This window comes from Echiichthys vipera (assembly GCF_963691815.1).
Source record: "Echiichthys vipera genome assembly, chromosome: 20".
NCBI lineage: Eukaryota > Metazoa > Chordata > Actinopteri > Perciformes > Trachinidae > Echiichthys > Echiichthys vipera.
The window spans coordinates 15,436,548-15,455,251 of record NC_139845.1 but is presented as its reverse complement, the minus strand read 5'-3'; the positions used below and the strand labels follow the sequence as shown (position 1 = coordinate 15,455,251).

General features: G+C 40.9%; 2 protein-coding genes across 10 annotated transcripts in view; both read left to right on the top strand.

Moving 5' to 3' along the window:
- The window catches only part of celsr1a (cadherin EGF LAG seven-pass G-type receptor 1a), a 92,955-nt gene extending 90,780 nt beyond the window's left edge, over window positions 1–2,175 (top strand). For 4 of the 6 annotated variants that reach the window (XM_083935029.1, XM_083935027.1, XM_083935028.1 and 1 more), the window contains one exon: window positions 375–2,175. In XM_083935029.1, coding sequence (XP_083791155.1) covers window positions 375–402 — 28 coding nt within the window. In that variant the 3' untranslated portion in view covers window positions 403–2,175. Of the gene's footprint in view, window positions 1–341 lie in introns of all 6 variants that reach the window. The other 2 variants (XM_083935030.1, XM_083935026.1) reach the window with 1 other exon arrangement.
- Window positions 2,176–12,377: 10,202 nt separating this feature from the next.
- Window positions 12,378–18,704, top strand: part of gramd4a (GRAM domain containing 4a) — a 49,883-nt gene continuing 43,556 nt past the window's right edge. For all 4 annotated transcript variants that reach the window (XM_083934979.1, XM_083934978.1, XM_083934977.1 and 1 more), the window contains exon 1: window positions 12,378–12,556. In XM_083934979.1, the coding sequence (XP_083791105.1) occupies window positions 12,528–12,556 (29 nt within the window). In that variant the 5' untranslated portion in view covers window positions 12,378–12,527. The remainder of the gene's footprint in view (window positions 12,557–18,704) is intronic.

Here is an 18,704-nt window from a genome sequence, read left to right as displayed (position 1 = left end):
ATACAGCACAGAAGCTGGTTACCCTATTTCCAGTCTTTATGCTAAGCTATCAGGCAGCCTCTGGTAGCTTCATATTTAGCATACAGACATATATCTTTTCATCTAACTCTTGGCAAGAAAGCGAAAAATTGTATGTCCCAAAATGTCAAACTATTCCTTTAACTATAGCATGAATAATATGACCATCCTGCTTAAATGCTGCATGATAACTTCCTGCATCCCTACAGTCATTTTTTACCTTGCATGTTCCTTCCTTTCTTTCCCCTTGCACCCTTCTTTCCTGCATCTCCCCCTCATCCCCATCCCTCCTCTTTCCCTTCCTCCGTTCCTTCCGTTAACAGTGGCAGTAACGAGACTTCGATCTGACCTGTTAGGAAAACCCAGACCAGCCTGCCCCTGTGAGTGGAGGAGCAAAGAAACCTGCTGGGAAGGAGAGGAAAAAAAGGAGAGCCAAGAGGATGGGAATAAAAGAAACGAAAATTGAGAACGGGCAGGTGCTGCAGATCAGGTGAAAGGGGATAAAAAGTGATCTCCACTTCTGATCTGTCCATCCATCCCTCCTCTCATGTTCCTTCTCTCTGTAGAGCAGTATTAATTGCAGACTTTAGGACTGCCAGAGACAAGAAAAAAAGAGATAATGAAAAGATGTGAGAAATAATAAAGGGAATGCTGGACTGTACCAAGAGAGGATGAAATGGAGCCACGTGTGCCAAAACCAATGTAGGAAACGGGGACGGAGAGTCAGAAGATGAAGAAGCACCAACATGATGTTCCTCCAATCAATGGGTCGAGTTAGGAAAGCTGGAGAGGTGAACGAACAATCACTGTGCATGAATCCCAGACTTAAATACATGCTGGTACATTTGTAGTCCAAAAGGATTTCAAGGACTAAAAGTTCCTTAAGAAAACGTCAGACATAGGGCTGACAGGACTTGTTCTCACTGACTCTTGGACACATCCGACTCTGATATCGGATTGCGCGGTCACACACTAAGTGCTCTTTTTTGTTTTTGTTTTTTTGTTTTATACTCAGAGAAAGGCTTCCCCATCCTCTCTGTGCAGTGCATTTAGAGTGTAATTAACATGTAGATATTGTTAAAGGTGAAGAAGAAATGATCTATTTTGTATTTCAGCTGTACCGCGGACACGTTTGTAAACTAAAAAATCCCCCGCCTGTGTTAGCTCGGGAAAACTTTTCATTTGTGAAAATCACTTGATATGCTGGTTTTGTCGACTGAGAACAAACCCGAACTGAGACTTTACACAAACAAACATGCTGCATTAGCCTGGAGTGGGCTTTCTGGTTATGTACCACACTCTCTGGTAGCATATGTTGCTATACAGACACACACACGCACACACACGCACACACACACACACACACACACGCACACACACTCACAATGGATACAATACTGTTATGTTTGTGTGGGAGTGACCCAGAATGTCTCAAGTACATGAACACACAAAACAGTGGGCCTTAATGAACATTAATTCTGTGGAATGGAGAGAGGAATTCCCCCTCCTGTTGAAAACTCTGTTTTTACAGTTTGAGCACTAATGAACCTGAAGCCTTCTTTTCCAGTGTCCGTCCTGCCTTTTTGTCTAATGCAATACACTCCTGGTTACCAAAGTCATGAACTACAGTAAATGTGCACATTAGGGTTGGAATCCGTTTCACTTTTAACTCACTTTTATTCTGAAATAGTTTGTCGGCCTTTGGTGGCATAGAAATACAGCACAGTCTGGGAATCTTATCTTAAGATCTGTGCTTTTCACACTTTTCACTCTCACTGATAGATTTCATGTTTCCAGCTTTTGTTTTTGATTCAGAATTGACTCAGATTCCAAAGCCTTCAGTATAAAAAAGTCTTAATTGCCGAAAATCTGAGTTCAAAGTGAAAATGATGCCAACTCTATGCATTTTGCAGCTAATATTAGGCAACTTAAAGTCTTGTTTACCACTCACTGAATGCCTTTGTACCATACGTACAACAACTCCAGTGTTTTGCCTTCCTGTAATCAGTGCTGTTAATACATGTCCTTGTTTTTTTTATTGATCCAAGACACTGGAAATGTTTTGTAACATAATGTATATTTATTTTTTATGGTTTCAAGACACTGGAAAGAAAAAATGATTGTGACTGTAAAATTAAAGACATGATGAATTTTTAACCATTTCGCAGCCTTACATGTCTGTTGCCCAGAAGGAAGCGGGGCTGGTTGCAACATGTGCACTCTCAATAAGTTAGCATCAACCTTTTTGGATCCAACAAGTGATGAGTAATAAAAATTGTTAGTCACTAAGTTTACAGTTTTACTCTGGCGTACGTGAGTAAAATGACAGTAAAATGAAAGTGACAGAGAAGTTATACACTCACCGGCCACTTTATAAGGTGCATCTGTCCAACTGCTCGTTAACGCAAATCACATGGCAGCAACTCAATGCATTTAGGCATGTAGACATGGTGAAGACAATCTGCTGCAGTTCAAATCGAGCATCAGAACGGGAAAGAAAGGTGATTTAAGAGACTTTGAACGTGACATGGTTGTTGGTGCCAGTCGGGCTGGTCTGAGTATTTCAGAAACTGCTGATCTACTGGGATTTTCACGCACAACCATCTAGGGTTTACAGAGAATGGTCCCAAAAAGAGAAAAGATCCCGTGAGCGGCAGTTCTGTGGGCGCAAATGCCTTGTTGATGCCAGAGGTCAGAGGAGAATGGCCAGACTGGTTGGAGCTGATAGAAAGGCAACAGTAACACAAATATCCACTGGTTCCAACAGAGGAATGCAGGAGAGCATCTGTGAACACACAACACCACCTACTTTCTAGCAGATAGGTAACAGTAGCAGAAGACCACACTGACACTTAATTAAGCACCAGGTGCACCTAATAAAGTGGCCGTGGAGTGTAGGTCCTGGAATCTGGTGGAAACCTCCCAAAAATATGTCACATAACAATATTTGGTGCATATTAGGGATGCACAGTATGCCATTTTTTTCAGCAGACATGGGCCGATGAGATAACGGATATTTTCACATTTTGTATTTTAAAAAGTAGTTCATAACCTGTAGTTAATGCACACCTGAGGGTAAGAAAGGCTGAGATGGAGTGAGCAAAGATGGATGACTTAATATTGCATAGCTGACCAAATCTTACTGACATCACTATTGTTTACAGCTAACAGTTCTGACTCTTCAAATGTTTATTCATTTTTTCTAGTAAAGTTCATCAGAAGACAAACTTTGGCCTATATAGAGCTTTTAAAGAATTCAAACAAAATGCTACATAATCAGTCAAATCAGACATGTCAGTGTATACCAAGCCCCCATCACCTCAACTTCCTGGTTGATCCAATACTGAAGTGCCAAAAATTGCAGTTCACCGAGTGGCCAGCTAGCTGCTGGCCCTCACTTCTCCTCAGACGTATATGGCAGCCAGATGGACGTTTCTTCCTCCCCCCCAACGTCACATCAATTCCCTTTTTGGTAAGAGGAAATTAGGTGGAGTCAAAGTCTGACAAGATGGGGACTCCTGTAGACGAGGCCGATCAGATTGGATAGAGTTGAGAGAACGGACCCTGACGGAGAGACTATGTCCATTCTTTACACAGTCTATGGTGTATACTCAGTACGCGTTTTTTGGTGGATCACAAACCAACTTTGAAGCATAGCACTAGGTTAAATATTTTGGAGAAAGCCAATCAAGACCTATACCCAGTCTGATAAAGTCCCAGAATGTTCCTCTGAATTTTTCGATACTTATACAATACTTGAAACCAAGTTTTTAGGTTTTGTTTTTTGTTTTGTATCAGGGAAAGAATAATATTGTGGATAAGAGAGAAGGATGGAGGGACAGATGAATAGACAGAAGTTTGGAATGTATCCAGCAGAGACGGTAGATTTCAAACAGAGGTGCACCCTGAAGTGCTGTGTATGCTATGAAGATGTTGTCCATACAAGGTAATATGTGGGAGTCTCAATCTGTGCTGTGCCAAGGGATCAGAGCCCCGCTGACTATCAGGGAACAGTATAAATCAGTTTACTGTGAGTGTGTGAGAGGAAGTAAAGTTAAAGGCTGACTGCTCTGCTGTGGAGTTGAACATCAGAAGCATGTGTGTGTATCAAAATGGGTTTGGGGTTAGAGGTATGGGTGTATCTGTCTGGCTGTGTTAATCCTCAGAGAACAATGGAGGCAGCCAGTCTTAATAAATCCCCTCACTTTGATGGTAACCTTTGCAGGGCACACACATGCACGCATTTACACACAGTCTATAGAAGCAAATAATTGCAACACACACATACACACACACACACACAGACACTTGCCAGGTCTCACACTACGCTACGATGTCCTGTGTTCAAGCCTATAGTTAATGCTGTCTTCATCATCACATCACACTATGTTCCTATGACACGTCTGCCCTTACTACAAGCATGACTCAGAAGTTGGAAGTTCCTGTTTCCGATTACAAGTGAACGCAGCACTGACGAACTCCACCTAATACAAGGGTCCCCTATTCTGGTCTTGGAGGGCCACTGTCCTGCATGTTTTAGGCTTCTCCCTGCTGTAACACCGATTTGCTCGTTATCAAGCAGCTGAAGCTCGTCAGGTTTGATAATCATAATAGAATCAGGTGTGTTAGAGTAGGGAGAAACCTAAAACATGCAGGACAGTTGCCCTCCAGGACCGGAATTGGACACCCCTTACCTAATATGTCCATGCTGGCAGACCAACCGCTGTCAGCAGCGTCACTAACATGGAGCCTTATTTACATTTAGAGAGGGAATGTCGCCACCAACACACTGAATACTCGTCAAAAGGCAAGTAGAAGTGCTTACATTAGTGGGTCGTATGATCAATCAGCATTGTTTTAACTCACTCTTTGAAAGATAGTAACTTAACGGAAAATTAACGACTTACACGTTATAGACCTTTTCAAAGTTGTACACATAACCATTCTAAATGTGTCCAAGTTTATTTCCTGTTGAAGTGAATGTGAATTTCATCAGCTGACAGGAAGTTAACATGGACCAAGGCTGTTGCCTAGCAAAATAATTCCATTTAATCTTTCAAGCAGTTGTTTGACATTTTGGAAAGTACACTCATTTGCTTTCTTACTGTAGCTATTTTAAGCTCAGAATAAAGACTTGAAACAGGAGGGCCCCCAGAGAAGACTCCAGGAAGTTACTGCTCATGCCTGCCCACAAATATCCCACATGACCCCCACAAATGGCGAGTTGTTGTTTTTACGCTTAGGTTTTTGCACGGATTGAACTAGATATACTGGTCATGTTTTGATAAGTGAGTTTTAGAGAAGCAGGTAGATGGATTTTGTTACATTTACAATGTTCCTGTGCCCAATCCTGCTCCTGGAGAGCTACTGCTCTGCATGTTTTAGGTTTCTCCCTGCTCCAACACACCTGACTCTAATGATTATCAAACCTGTGCCGAGCTTCAGCTGCTTGATTATGAGCAGGGCATTAGACTGAGCAGGGAGAAACCTAAAACATGCAGGGCAGTAGCTCTCCAGGAGCAGGATTGGGCACCCCTGTGCTAGGCTAACCCTGACCAACTGTGAGCTATGGCATAAGAAAGCAAACAAGCATGTTTCCCACAAAATGCCAAATGTACTGCTTTAGTGTTACATAGCAAACTTGAATTATCACTGGAGGAACTGAAATTTGCTGTAACAAATGTTCTGAAATAATTTTATTATTCAATAGATAACATTTCTACATTGTGCTATACAAATCTTCCGTAAGCCTGCCACTGAAGATACTTTGTTGAGCTTAATAATTGACCGGTCACTGCAAAGCCCTGCACTGAACTTTTCCCCCACATTATTTACATTTCTCCCACAGCTCAGCCCACTTTAAGACCCAGCACTTTGCTCTAGCATTCCAAGGTAAGCCGACTAGACGCAGCCCTTCACTTTAATGTTTGTCCTTAGGAATCTGTCTTCAGCCATATGAACCAGATTAGTGGAGATGCACTTGAGTGGTGGTGGATCAAAGAGCTAAAAGAGAGAAAGGTAAAGGGCTGCTGAGGTCAGATAGGACCATGAATGGTTCTTTGGCTTAAACTGGTTAAGATGTAAGTGCATTAAATAACTACAAGGTGTGGAATCTTTCTTTTTTCTCCATCTCTTAGTGTAGATAAGATAGATGTGCTCATGCCATCGTTGTAATGTCTGAGTGTTGGATGCTATGCCAGGTCATGGAAATGACAATTGTGCATCCATCACAAAAACGCTGTACGTGTGCATGTAGCCTTCAGTGCACATATCTGGGTATTGCCAAGTAAATGATTTTGAGCATGCAGAGTGAAAGGTTAGATGGGAGGGTCAGGTTTCAATGGCCTATTGGGTGGTTAGTTGTTATGGCAACTAAAGCCAGACCTCTCCTTAGGTGACTCAAGGTACAAAAATGAAGTAAGGAGTAGAACAAAGGTAGCATGTCAAAAAATTACTGGTGGTGGTCGGCTGTCACAATCATGATGCATGTATGTAGGGAGTTTACAGTAGCAACACTGTCTTCTCTATTAGATCACATCTCTCAAAACAGACATAATTTCGTCACGTCGTCTATATTTCATTTTGGAATTAAATCTTCAACTTGAAACTTGAGAAGTTGAGTTGGCACAAGTGTCAGAGGTCTATCAATGACCCTCTGCCCAACTCTGTATCTCTGTTCCATCACAGCCAGGCAAACTAAATAATTCAGACTCACGAGAGCCACAGTTGGCATCCTGAAGAAACTACTGTGCTGAGAAACATGCAGGCAGGAGTGAAGAGGATGACTGATCCAACTGCGCCATCTACTGGTGAAGAATGCAAAATCACATGTTGACCTACTGTAGAGTGTGTGCCAGAGTGTTTTCTTGTACCTTATTGAAAGGATCAAATGAGACTGTGTAACGTTTTAAATGGAAGGAAGACCACATTCTTCATTTTACAAAAAAAGCAGTTGAATTCATAAGCAATAAAATGTGCCATTGCTCAATTCAATACAATCCGGAGTTTTGCTGCTAAAGCTGAATTTTGACTGGTATGACCAGTAGCTTATGGTAGCTAATGTTAGCTAACGTTAGCTAACTCTAGATAGATATTGCCAACATTACTGTGTTAGTTTTTTGACTCTTCTCTACTTGTGCTACTGTATGTTTTAAGCATTTACAGGTATCTTGTAGGCCTAATTGTCACGTATCCACAGTGCCCACGCTTGTGTCTAGATGCTAGATGCTACCCCAAGATTTGCGAAACTCGCACAAAATTACGTTAGACATTGACCTTGAACGGTTACGGTTAGGATAGGTTATCATGCAGCAAGTCTTGTGAGAGTTATTTCAAATCTAGTCACAACCGGTGTTGTTGAAGCCCCTGAAAACTTGGTTTCAAATCTTAAATAGTCCGTAAAGTAAAAGTTCAAGGCAAAACATCTAGAGGTATTATTTAATAGTTTAACAGTAAAAAAAAACAAACAAGCAAAAACAAAACACGTACCCTAATCAGGACAGTGTGGGTGTGGTCTAATCAGATTTGATTGACAGTGGCCTGGCAACATTAGATAAAAACAACTCTACAACTGTCATCCAAATGTTGCTAAACTCGGATTGTCTCCAATGTGAATTGATTAAAACTGTTTTGGCAGAAGCACTGGAAGAAAATGTTGTGTTCAAGTCGAAAACCCACCACTCATAGGGTAATTGAGAAACTAAGTTTTCAGGGTCTTTAAAATAAACCAAGTAGCATCAGGGTTCAATCTTAATGTTAAACAGAAAGAAATGCACAATATCCATATCCACCCATATCCTGCTTGACACTTGATATGGGTTATCCTTTATCATAAACACAGAAACACTGTCGATGGCTAAAACCATGTTTTCAATTAGGCATGGTCTTAAGATAGGTCCTATTTCCGCCTGTAGTGTGAGGTTAGGAGATATATGAGGGGTGACATGGATTAGTTAAGAGAAGATGCAGCACTGACATTATGATGCGCACACACAATGGCCCAGGTAATATCAGATTATAGATTGTGGTCGGTGACAGGGCCTTGGAAATCAAGCAATCAAAACAGTATCTCAACTGATAGCAATAAAAATTAGCCTACAATTTGAACAGCTGTCAAATTTAATAATGTACTTTATAAGACAGGTACAGCTAATCGTTTGTTGAAATGATAACAAGTTAGGATATATATATTTTTTAAAGATTATTTTTGGCAGTTTTCCAAGTCTTTATTAAATAGGACATACAGGAAATGGGGTGAGACAGGGGAGACATGCTGCTGAGGGCCGCAGTTCGGCGTCAAACACGTGGCCGCTGCCTCGAGGACCTTCAGCCTCTATACATGGGGTGAGTGCTCTAACCACTGTTCCACCGGCCGCCCCTACAGGTTAGTAGTTAATCAACCATCTGATGTGTTTTGCATCAGCAGCCTCATCATCCATCCTACCAACTGTTTTTGAAATTGACTCAGGGTGCTCTGCCAGTTGCATAAGACACACAAGGTTTTTTGACCCTTTAGAAAATACTGCTCTGGGATTAAAAGGTTTTCTAAATAAGTGTAAATGATGAAGGATTGGGGAAAACTCAACAGCTTTACTTTTGCTAGAAGTCTTCTGAAGAGGATCACGAACCACAAATCCATTATGTGTGTGGTGTGTGTGTGTGTGTGAGCGTGTGTGTGTGTGTGTGTGTGTGTGTGTGTGTGTGTGTCTAAAAGCAATAGTCCCCTAGTTTTCTGCACAATCTTTGATGACTACACAGTATGCAAACCCCGAGTGGTATCCCATTTAAGCTTATAGTATTTACAAATCGTGATCCAGTGATACAGGCTCTGCTGCTGGAATAAACTAAGATAAGAGGCCTAAAACAGGGAGATAGACAGAATGACAGAGCAAAAAAATACCCATAATCTTAACTGAACTTGGGAAAGGGTATTAATATTGTCTCAATGCAAATGCAGGATGAACACAATACTCTGCTTACAATGACAAATCATCCAGTTTAAACAGATGGAAACATTTACCTAGATTGTTCATGCAAATGAATTGTGATGACACTAAGCCAGTACATACAATTAGTAACATAGTTGAAAGATCTAATATTCTGTCTCCCTTGTGAATGCAAATAGGGGTGAACAAACCATTAGAAACACCACTCAAGCAAAATTCAGTTCACTACAAGATCACCACTAAGTATGGCCTGAAAAATCATTGTAGCGTTGAATTGCCACTCACCAATAACGCCTTAAATAGCCATTATGTACAAGGTGGATCTATTGGCAGAAATGGAATATAAAACACATAAGCTATTAGCTTAAAATGAACCTCTACATAGGGAGCAGGTCATCTTCCATGCATGCCATGTTTCTACGATGTCCCCCAACAAACAAACCAAACACTGGCGCAAGAGAGGGCCTTTATGTTCCCTGAAGGCCACCGTAGCTTCTACTACATGCATTAAAGGAGGCTGCAGTTTCAGGACCACAATGCTAGGACCCTAGTTTTCCTAGATTAACCTAAACCTAACCTTGACCCTTCATAGCTATCTCGGTGCTAACTTCACTGATGAGGCATACACGGTAGGCTATGCTAGTTTTGTTTCTGTAAATAGAGTCGTAGAAATGCAGCGGTAGAAAGCTTCCCTCGATTGCAGGAACATAGTTAGTATAGGTGAGGGAACAGGTATTCAGCTGGTTGCAATCTGTAACACCAATAACTGTTTTTTTGGCCACTTGGGGGCAGCAGAAACAAGTTGTGAACACAACACTGACTTTAAAAAAGGATTATGGAAAACTTGCTAGCAAAAATGGTCTATTTACACACGCAGCAGATATTTAGCAACATTAGCATTCATTTGGACTCATGTTTCTGCCCACCTGGACAATATTCACTCTAAAGAGATCTGCCTCTTTAGCTACAGTCTATACAATGTTCACAAGCTAGGTGCTAACTTGGTCTGGCTGCCGTTGGAAGCAGGGCAGGTAGCATAGAGTGGGTTTTTAGAGTTAGCTTTGAAGAACTGCGTGAACCCTTTTAACCCTTTAATTATGCGGCCCGTTATCAATATAAACTATCAATAATTTCTGCTTTAATCCTTTTTCAGTTTAGGTCTAGCCTACATGGTCCAGTGTTTCCTGAAAAAAAAACCTCTGTTTAAAATATGTTAATGTGATTCTATGTATGGTGCAGGAATTCAAGGGTGCTTTATAATGGCTCTCTAACTGACAATGTACAGTAGGCCTACTTGTGTAAAGTGGTGCTCAGCAGTTCTTCACATTGTAGTCTGCATTGATGTGAAGTGATAGCTACGTATTCAAATGAGTGGAAACAAATGATTGTCCATAGTACATGATAGAGTCACGCTCTTTACAATTTCCTTACTGCTTTTCATATAATCCTATCAGAAATGCAGTACTGTAGTAGGCTATAGTAATGTCTCTACAGGACTCTGAATATTGCTTTACTGTTCTCTAAAGGTCTGTAGAAAGTACATATGAACTGAGAAGTTATCTTTGTCAGTGCCTCAGACATTTGCCTACACAAATGTGAAGACAAGCTAAATGTGCACTGTCTCCTATTTTTTGTATCAGCCATGTAGTCTTCAGTAGCAGCTAAAGCCACACAAACGTAGACTTTTTGTCAACAGAAGCTGCACTAGTAAGATATGCTTTACATTTTCCTGAATGTTTGACATCTTTAAATGTAGAAAGCAACCTAATGATTATGATAACACTGGAAAGTCTGAGCAACTTTTGAACTCTAATGTAGGTTGCTCACAGACGTGGATATGTTTGTGGTGAGGAGGAGGTGGAAACACAGCAGCCCCAGGACAACCAGGCCAAAGCTCTAGTGAGGACAAGACTACACTGATCCTCGTTGGCCTCATTGGTAGTCTGGCTGCAGACATTGAAGTACTTTTGGTTACTTCCTCGTAATCTCTGGTCCCATCTCAGGGGTCAGGAGTCAGTTGACTCCTATTTCTCTCTCTCTCTGTCTCTCACTTTCCACCTGTTTCACTCTACGGCCCTTCAAAACCCCTCTTCTTTGTCCGTTTGCTCCCAAATTCATTCCCAAGCAGCAACGGGAGAATCTGTTAAATCCAAACTATGTCACCACTGCTGAACAACTGCTGAAATAGAGGGATAAGTGGGACTTCAGCAAAGAGTCCTGGAGTCAGTGAATTGCAGAAGCCAAGAAGAATCTCGCAGACGGACAAAACGAACATGCAAAGGTTAGCGTCACGTTTTGTTGGTTGTGAATTTTATTATTTAGGATGTGTGGCATACTTTATTATCAGGAATAATACTGATCAAGGTCAGGTTTTTATTAATCTTTTCAGCCTACTTGAACTCCTTCACTTTTCCCCAAGGCTTTATGCCATGAGGTCAAACAAAGAGTGACCCTGGTAGAGGAACACACCTTTAAACTTAAAAAATACATTTTATCCACTTATTTATACTGATCTGATATATATGATTGGACATTAATTGTTATTTTTGGTTAGGGTAATGAGGTCATAGTGAGCTTGAATACTCTTCTTAAACAGTAGTAAAGTAAAATGGTACAAAAGTGTACTTTATAATTTAACTATACAGTAGATTCCATTAAACTGCTATTCAAGGACTGTCAGTCAGGGCTTGGAAAACCATTGAAGACAATAAGGTCATTCCCGCAGGATTTTTTTTGACAATCTTGGGCAATTTTAGAATTTGCAGTTAAAAACATACCCAATTTTAGGGTCATTCCACTATTTTTCCACCAGAATTTTTGTGTTTGGAGAAGAAGTGTGGAGAGGGCTGCCTTTGAAACGGCATTGTGTATGTGAAAAAGTGTATGTGCTCTGTAATTTCCTTTTAATAAACATGTATTTGATTTGGTAGGTAAAACCAACAAGGTTCAGTTATTTTAGACTTTTTCTGTTTGGCATGTTACGCATTCTCATCCCCAGCATTTTCAACACAGTGGGTCAATGGGAGCAGTAGCCTACAGTAATATCATTTTTAAATTTCTTGGTTAATTTACAGAAATGCTTAATGACATTATAGTGAGGCCATGTTTCGTAATTGAACACTTCGTGAGGCAGGCAGCCACCACAGGGCGGTGGTATGAGGTGCGCTACCGTCCTGACTCCGAAGCATCGTGCACCGCTGACGGCCCCTTTAAGAAAGCAGCACCCGAGCACTGACGAAATGTCCTCGGCCCTGGTCCCTGCCCGTTTCTGCGAAATCAACAAGAGACGAAGGCGAGCTAGTATCTGCAAACTCCGGGCCAACGGTGCTGGTCAGGGCAGCTCTCTCCAGACAGGAGGGGACGCAACTGGTATTTGTTTCTTGTCATTGTTCGCCTGCCAACCGCTCAACGCTCAGCAGGAGACGACGTTTAACAAGCGGATATTATTGGGATGGACGGACACAAGTGAGGAGTTTACGCCCGTGAGACTGGCGGTAATTTAGACGTCCTGAGCAGCAGGTGTACTGAAGGATAAAGCAAAGACTAAAGGCAATCTCAGTGTTCATGAAACTTTGCTACGATTTACGTGCTGGGTAAGCTTCTCTCTATAACATTCTTCAAATGTCTATTATAACATAATTAGGGGTGTTGTTTTATGTCAACCGCCCGTCTCACTGTTTCCGTCGGGGTCAGCCAAAATGCGGATTAACGTGAACGTTACACACACTTTGGGTCTCATGTTGTGTAACGTTTATGTTACAGATATGATAAAATGTCCGACCGTTTTCACGTTATTGAAACCGTTATAACGCGAGGCCTAGCTAACTTCAAACTCCAGCGTTTTATTCAGTCGTTGACTCAGTTGCTAAAATATAATATCGGACACATTTGAATTCAACAGTGCAGTCTGGCCTTGACAACGTTTCACAGTTATCTATAAGGTTTTCAGCGTAGGAGGGAGTCGTGAACGTCAACGTCTAACCGACATCCGCTGCCAATTGTATTTTTTTTTTTTTTAAATGATGAATGAATAAATGCTTTATTTCGAACATGTAAATAAAGAATAATAATCATAATAATAATAATAATGATGATAATAAAAAATAACGTCCATTGCTGCTTTTTAAGGACCGTTTCGAGTATTCTAAGCACATTTAAAATAACCTTTTCGTTGAGAAAACTCGTGACTCTGTGTTTATCTGTAATTGAATTTGGCAGTTATTGGTCCAGTGTTTCATTCATTTTAATAAATTATAAAAAGGAATTTGCTGACTTGAAACATGACCTGAAATCTATCACAAACCAGAAACAAGAATCATTTTACCTTACATTACTTATTTAGTCAAAGTTATAATGTACCTGGAGTACTCTGCCATCTAAAGTCTGTGGGAGTACTGTTCTAAAAGGTGCTGTGAGAAGTCCCCATTCATATCAGTCACTAAATTGATCCCGCCTGGGTTGCCTCACACAGTTTAAATTGGGTGACACTTTGTCACCTTTGTCCAAATTGATTGAGAGGGCAAATTGGGGAAGTATTGATTGTTTATATCCTTGTTTACATAACTGCATGGTGAAATAATAGCAGTAGGGAGTAGGAGGGATGCGGCATTGAAGGCAGTGAGGGTGCTAGGGCAGGATTGTATTTTCATTCTATCTCTTGTAGATTATTCCTAGTGAGTAAATCCTACTTTGCCAATTCTGAACAGATTGATTCCCTAATGCAGGAACCCACTGAATTCATATTATCCTTTTCAAAAAAACCCATGCTACTGGCTTATATCAGTGACAAAGCTGTTCAGTAGGTGACCCTACAGTAAATCCGTCATCTTAATCACTGAGTGCACCACAAGGGCGTACTTTTGTTACTGTCTCCACAAGATTATTACAAGTTCAATGTTCGTGATGCGTCTGACATTTGTAAGAAAAAACAAAACAACAAAGATAAAATGCAGACCATTTTTTGTCATCATTTGCCCATCATGCAGCTGTCCTGACTTTTGTGTGACAACAAACCAACCAGACCTGCACTGACAAAAAAAATAACCTGGACCTGATGTTGGCTTTAAAAAATGCATGCCTAACTGACTTATTTTTGTTCATCCAACTACACATTGCCCAGAGAGTTGCATTAGTGGGCTAGATAAAAGCTAGTGTATTCTTCTTGTTCCTAGTACCATGTCTTTATTGTTCTTGTCTCCAAATTTGTTGTCTGGGATGCTACTAGGACCCCTTTTTTTGCCTCCAACTACAAACAGAGCAGAATGTGTCTAATGGGTCTAATTAAAGTTCATCATATCTGTCCTCCTTCACTTCTGCTCCATCCCCAGGGTTGGCAGTTATTATTATTATTTGGTTCAGACAGTTATTATTCAGCAAGGAAGTAGCCTGATGTTTTTTTCTCTTCTGGACATCTGTTGCCTGTCTCTTTTCACTATGCATGCAGGGAAGTGGGCTAAACAGAAGTTTAAGCTACTCCTTGGTTAATTCTGGCAAATGAGATATCATAATACTCCCTCTCTCTGTCTAACAGCGTATTAAATTGAGATTAGCTCCACAGGTGATCTTCTTGCTATACTACAGAAACCAAGCATCCGATTGAGGATGACAGGATGGCCTTTCAGACTGTGGTTTTATGCAGCACATTCGTGCTAAGAGCACCTGTAAAAGGAAAAGAGGTTTGCATGCAGTCACCAAAGCGGGAACACTACACTGTGGCATTTCCAGCTAACAAGCGGTTATTGTCAAACTTTCTGTTATTCGAAAACAAAACCTGACTGCCTAATGTCCCAGAAAATACAGAAAGTGGCCTACTTGTGCGAGTGCTCTAGCCTGATTGTGCTCAACAGTATGTGTGTTTCCACTGCCCCCCTCCTCTCTTTCATGCATGGTTGATAGGCAACAGTTATATAGGACGTAACCGTAGAAAGAGCTACTCAGGTCTCATGTGGCTCTACCATGCCACTATCCTCTTATAGATAGCCAGGGGTGACAGTTAGGCTCTGCAGATGAATACTTATTAAAGTAAGATAAGTGTGTTGGTCTGCAGCTGAGAATATAAAGCTTTATTTGCTTACCATTCAGGGTACATTATGAGCCAAACAAATTGATACTCTGATTAGAAAATAGCCATGACCTGATACTAATACGGTACATAAAAGAATGTAATGCCTGTAATAGCACTCATAAAAAAAGAAAATCATTTTTATGGTTACCAACAAGGATGTCGGAAATAACATTGCATGCTATACTTGCAAAATTGGCTTGTGATCAGTGTAGCGTGGAGAATGAGAAATGTCTTTGAGATGCTATGACCTAGAACATAGCTTGTCTTCTGTGATAGTAAACTGATTATCTTTGAGTTTTGGGCTGTTGGTTGGACAAAACAAGACTTTAAGATCTCAGCATGGGCTCTGTAAGGATGAGAGATGATTGCTGAATCGATGACTAAAACCATTGCAGTCCTATGTTAATTAATTAAAACAAAATTACTCTTGATGGACATTTAAAAAATTTTTTAAGTTGTAGGTGAACAGTGGAAAACCAATATAAAGTAAATTTACAGTGGTAAAGCATGACATGAATCCTGACATTTCATTTGACTTTTCTACGTTATTATCAAAATAGTTGATTCTGTGGATCAACTAATCATTTCAGCTCGAGTAGAAACTGTACTCGTAGAATTTGAAGATTCCTTTACATGATTGTCTTCTGTTATAGAATTAATGTAGGTCAAAGGGTATTAGACTGCCTCTTACAGACTACAGTTTATGGATGACTGTGATTGGCTGCTGCAGTGAGTGTGACCAAGAGTAACCTCAAGCTACTGTGGGTCATTAGCAGATGATTACGCAGACAGACATTAGCACATGCACACACACACACACACACACACACACACACACACACACACACACACACACACACACACACACACACACACACACACACACACACACACACACACACACACACACACACTCACTGTAGACTCTCACAACACAAAACTATATCAGGCTCATCCACACTCATAGCTCATCACACGCACACGCACACACACACACACACACACACACACACACACACACACACTGTAGACTCTTACAACACAACAGTATATCAGGCTCATCCAGCAAACACACTTGTAGGCATGTCAACAAACTAATTTATGCAGTAATAAACAACATCTGTCTGCGTGTGTTGCTACATTGTCGTTTTGTTTGTCTTTGCCTCTTATGTGATGTCTTATGACTGCACCAGCCTCTTCCCCAAGCCGCGGTTAGCACTGACTTATGATTAGTTGAGGTGGATGGTGGTGTCCTTGTGTTTCTACATAACTGAGCAAATGTATCATGAAGCCTGTCGGCGTGTATTCCCATGGTAACATTCACATAGTGATCAGACCTTGAGCTAAAGCCTCTTCCTTCTCCTCCTCCTCCTCCTCCTCCTCCTCCTCCTCTTCCTGTCCTTGCTTTTCATCTTTTCATCCTCATATTTAAGATGATGTGGTAGAAACTGCCTCTGCCAAGGAAATAAAGGAAGAAAAAAGGAAAACAATAAACAAAAAAGGTAGCCCCAAGAACACTGCAGCGAAAGGAGCTGGAGATTTTGTGCATTTTTAATTTAACTTTAAATGAAAATGTCAATTTCTTGGGTGTTTTGTGAATCGGTGAATAGGCATCTGATGCTTTCATTAGCTCATTATTACTACTATTCTATCTATTCTAGCTTGATTTTATGGTAGATAACTGTAGGTAGTTTGAGCTGAGCAGTTGCTCACTGAGCTGTTGCATTGAGCCGGCTGGTTCAGGTGGTTATTGTGAGAACAGATTTCATCGTGACAGGTGTGTCTCGACAAGAGGAGGGAAGTGTTTATGAAGCTGCCACTCACCGTGTTTCCACTCACCCCCCAGGGAGGAAAGGTCAACCCACCAGTCACCTCTGCAGTTTCCACTTATATGGGCCCACGTGGGTTGGTTGTCTACACGAGGACATAAAATATTTGTACTTGCCCTTTTCCTTCTGACGAACAGTTACTGCCAGTGCTATTTTTAAATTATTTAATTATTGAGGTCCAAATGTGAATTATAAGTCTATGTTTTCTCCAAAAAATTGTTATTTGTGTCTGCTTTTATTGACTAATCCAGGATATGATACACAGAATAATGTGTGATAATAGTAACCTGAAGTCCCAAAATCATCGAGATGGAGCTTTCCACAGTCTCTACTAAGTTCCTTGGACATTCCTCAGTATTGTGTGCAGTCAAACAAGCCCTGCACATACAGCCTTATACAGGCACAATGACATTACCAACCATAGTAAAACATTGGACGAACAGCCAGGAAGTTAAAGGCAGCGTAAGATCATTCTAGCTTCATGATGGTGGGCCTGAATGATGTGCAGGTCCTGCGAGGATTGAGGAGTGTGTGGAGGGATCTAATAAGAGATTTAGGATGTACCCAGGGCTCAGCGTTAATGTTTTATTTTTTCTCTTGCACGGTTGGGCCTTGCCTTGCCGTGAAACTATGTAATACATAGTAGGAGTCCACATTCTAAGTAAGTCAGATTTTCAGTTTATCAGTTAGCCAATCATTCACAAAACAACAGTCAGACAGCTTCTCCGTCAGATAACCATCTTTTTATAGTGTGACAGCTAGTCGTCCAGTCAAGCAGATTAAGTAATCTCTGAGGATTACATCAAGAAGAGCCACATTTAATCCCTTCCTAAATGACAAATCGCAGCACTCAAAAATCACAGCATTCATGTTGAGCAAACATTCTGTTGCATTGTGCTTCGCTGCTGGAAAGGATGATTGATTGTTGTGACAATTTGCTGACATACTGTCTCCGTTCAAAGTCTATGAGGATGAATGACCTCCTCGAAGAGTAGTACTACGGGGGAATCTCACTTTTTTTTTCTCAAAAATTTAGTAGGCATTTTCTCATACACAGAAAACTTAATGGAGAGATGACGTTTAAGGTACAGATAGAGTTTAATAGGCCAATAGGAGATTGCACTAGTAGCAGTGAGGGGATCACTGTTTGGCTGTAGATGCATTACCAGTACCTGTCCAGCACCTGTTGTGGTTTAAAAGTGGCTCCCATTTTTGTGCTAATCATGATTTCTAGCAAATTTGTCCTGGCATTGACTTATATTGGCTTGCTTTTGGTGGGCATTTATGAGGTCATGAATCCTGTCTGTATTTTGTTTCTATCGGGGGGATTAACTTTACTGCAGCATCAGGCAGCATACTGCTGCTGAATGCAGAGGAAACGCTGCAGCAGCTTGACTCCTGTGACACTGTGAGATGACACAAAACAGGCTCCACCTGTCCTATCTGTCATCATTACACCGGCCCTCGATACCCAAAACACAAGCATTACTGTAAGCCTTTCACACCTCGCACCACCACTGCTATTGCTCCCGCTATGGAAATAAAATCACTAAATTAGGTCAGCAGATCTGCTGCTGTCAACTGTTTGCCACAGCAGTGAAAGGATGTGGTTGTCATGGCTCTAATAGGGTTACTTGTTTCATCCTCCTGTGTAGGCCGAAGGGGAGAGAACAACACAATCACTGACAAGGTTAGAGCTTCAATAGCATTAGAGGCAAGGCAAGGCAAGTTTATTTCAGCAACAAGGCAATTCAAAGTGCATTTCATAAAATATTAAAAAGCAATTAAAAGGGGACATTAAAGGGAATAAAATAGGCTAAAATGGATTAAGACATGTATAAAATACAA